The sequence below is a fragment of the Anarrhichthys ocellatus genome, unplaced genomic scaffold (assembly GCF_004355925.1).
Source record: "Anarrhichthys ocellatus isolate YVR2014 unplaced genomic scaffold, GSC_Weel_1.0 scaffold4511, whole genome shotgun sequence".
NCBI lineage: Eukaryota > Metazoa > Chordata > Actinopteri > Perciformes > Anarhichadidae > Anarrhichthys > Anarrhichthys ocellatus.
Window position 1 is genome coordinate 2,310 of NW_022284485.1, and position 2,042 is coordinate 4,351.

At 41.5% G+C, this 2,042-nt stretch overlaps 1 protein-coding gene across 1 annotated transcript; it reads left to right on the forward strand.

Annotated features, from left to right (window-relative positions):
- Nucleotides 1–714: 714 nt before the first annotated feature.
- LOC116379530 (high choriolytic enzyme 1-like) lies at nucleotides 715–1,856 on the forward strand (the record flags this gene model as incomplete). The annotated part of the gene is given in 4 exon segments (XM_031841482.1): nucleotides 715–809; nucleotides 1,305–1,660; nucleotides 1,663–1,697; nucleotides 1,700–1,856. Coding segments are annotated over 4 exon segments (643 nt in total), but the record flags the coding sequence as incomplete, so codon positions are not given.
- Nucleotides 1,857–2,042: the final 186 nt, after the last annotated feature.

Consider the following 2,042-nt stretch of genomic DNA (forward strand, 5'->3'; position numbering starts at 1 on the left):
AGCAACCTGGTATGAGTAGAAAATCAATACTCGACTGTATTGCTGTCTTTTCATTTGATTTATTTCATTCTATATTTCACCACATTAAATCTCATTCCCTTACCTTCATCTCTCCTCAGTGCAGTGAAGTACTTTTGTAGAATTAGTTTACAAATGAATTGTGCTGAAATGTTTCCCCACAGTTGGTGATCTGGTGCAACAACAAAGAGGTTCTGGTAAATGATCTGACAGCTATGAGGAAGATGTTGTGATTATCATGCAAGTCATTAGATAATTGGTACTTATGGCACGACAGAAGAAAAAGAGAGGGGAATCTTTCTTTTCTCTCTTTTGTTGACAAGTGACAACACATATCTCTGCTGTTTGGTACGAGGTATCAAATACACATGCTCATGAAAACATGCCGGCGCACCCACAGACGAAGACGTGGAGTCACTATTTCCTCGTCACAAGCGTATAAATTGCAGCACTTGCAGTGAGTGAAGGCAGTCTCCTCACAGGTCAGACACCGACGCCTCGTACACCTCGTCCCTGTTCTTAACATGTGTCATATCTCACTCAAGTTTCACTACTTGATTAAATGTTAAACTCTCAATGACTTAAAGACATTATAACAAAAGTGAAATGGTTTCCTCGATCTGAACTTGTTTCAGTTGGAAACTCCTCTGCTGCTCTGCTCCAAACTTGTTCACGTTTGAATGTCGTAAAACGCCGATGGTCAACTACTGGAGCCAAGACTTCAACTGGCAACTGCCTGCAGGCCACTCCCTGACCGGAGTCCAGACCCACCTCAAGAATCATGACAAAAGGTACATATACTGACACCAGGGTGTATTTCTACTCTTAACATTTATGAATGTCACATGTTAATGTTTTCAGTCATTAAATGAAACAGCTACATTGTGTTCACTTAGGCTTCTATTGATGAAACCAATGAAGAAGACCTCGGCATCTAATGCCCTTACATTATGACATTACATAATGACATTGCTGTTTTATTGACAGAGATCATCGCTGGAGTTTCAATTACTGCAAAGGAAAGACACAAGGTAATTAGTTTCATTGTGCTTCATTGCTGACTGACTGCCTCATACTACATGTACTGTATGTGCATGTATATGAGAACGATTAGCATTGTTTCATAGATCTATTTAATCTGACTAAACCTTTTTTATTCTCTTTCTAGATACCCAGACAGTCAACTCTCAAATCCTGACGGCAAACCAAGAAATATCAGACCTTTTACTTGAAGGAGATGTTTTTTTCACTAACACTAGGAATGCAAGAATCTGCATAAACTGCAGATGGCCAAAGTTACTGAAGACAGTTAGAGTGTCATATGTCGTGAGTGATTCCTTTACCAGCTCCAAAAAGACCCAGATTGACAATGCAATCAGTGGCTTCCACATGAGCACCTGCATCCGGTTTGTAACTCGTACCGACCAGCCCGACGACATCAGCGTTGTGAAACAAAACGGATGTTGGTCCTGGGTTGGGCGAACTGGATTGTCGCAAGAATTATCTCTGGGTACAGGGTGCATTCAAAATGGCATCATTCAGCATGAGCTCATTCACGCACTCGGCTTCTGGCACGAGCAGAGTAGAAGTGACAGGGACGCCTTCGTCCAGATCAACTATGGAAACATCCTGCAAGGGCAGCAATAAACTTTGACCGATTGGACACAAACAACCTCAATGTTCATACGACTACTCGTCTGTAATGTATTATGCACCGAAAGACTTCTCGAAGAATACAGAAGATACCATCATTCCCCTCGAGCCCTCAGCACAAATAGGCCAGAGGGAAGGCATGTCACAGAATGACATTCTGAAGATCAACAAGCTGTATGTCTGCAGTAAGTAAACAAATAAAGCAGTTCGATCAATAGGGAATACGCAGTTTACTAAAGAACGTTTTGTTTCACTTCATGAGTCTTAACCATGCTGGCTGAATGTCACTTTTCCAGTCTTTTAGACCTTTTGCTGTTCACAGCTTTGCCTATAACTCACCAGTAAACGTACCTTTCTGTGACAGCGGATTA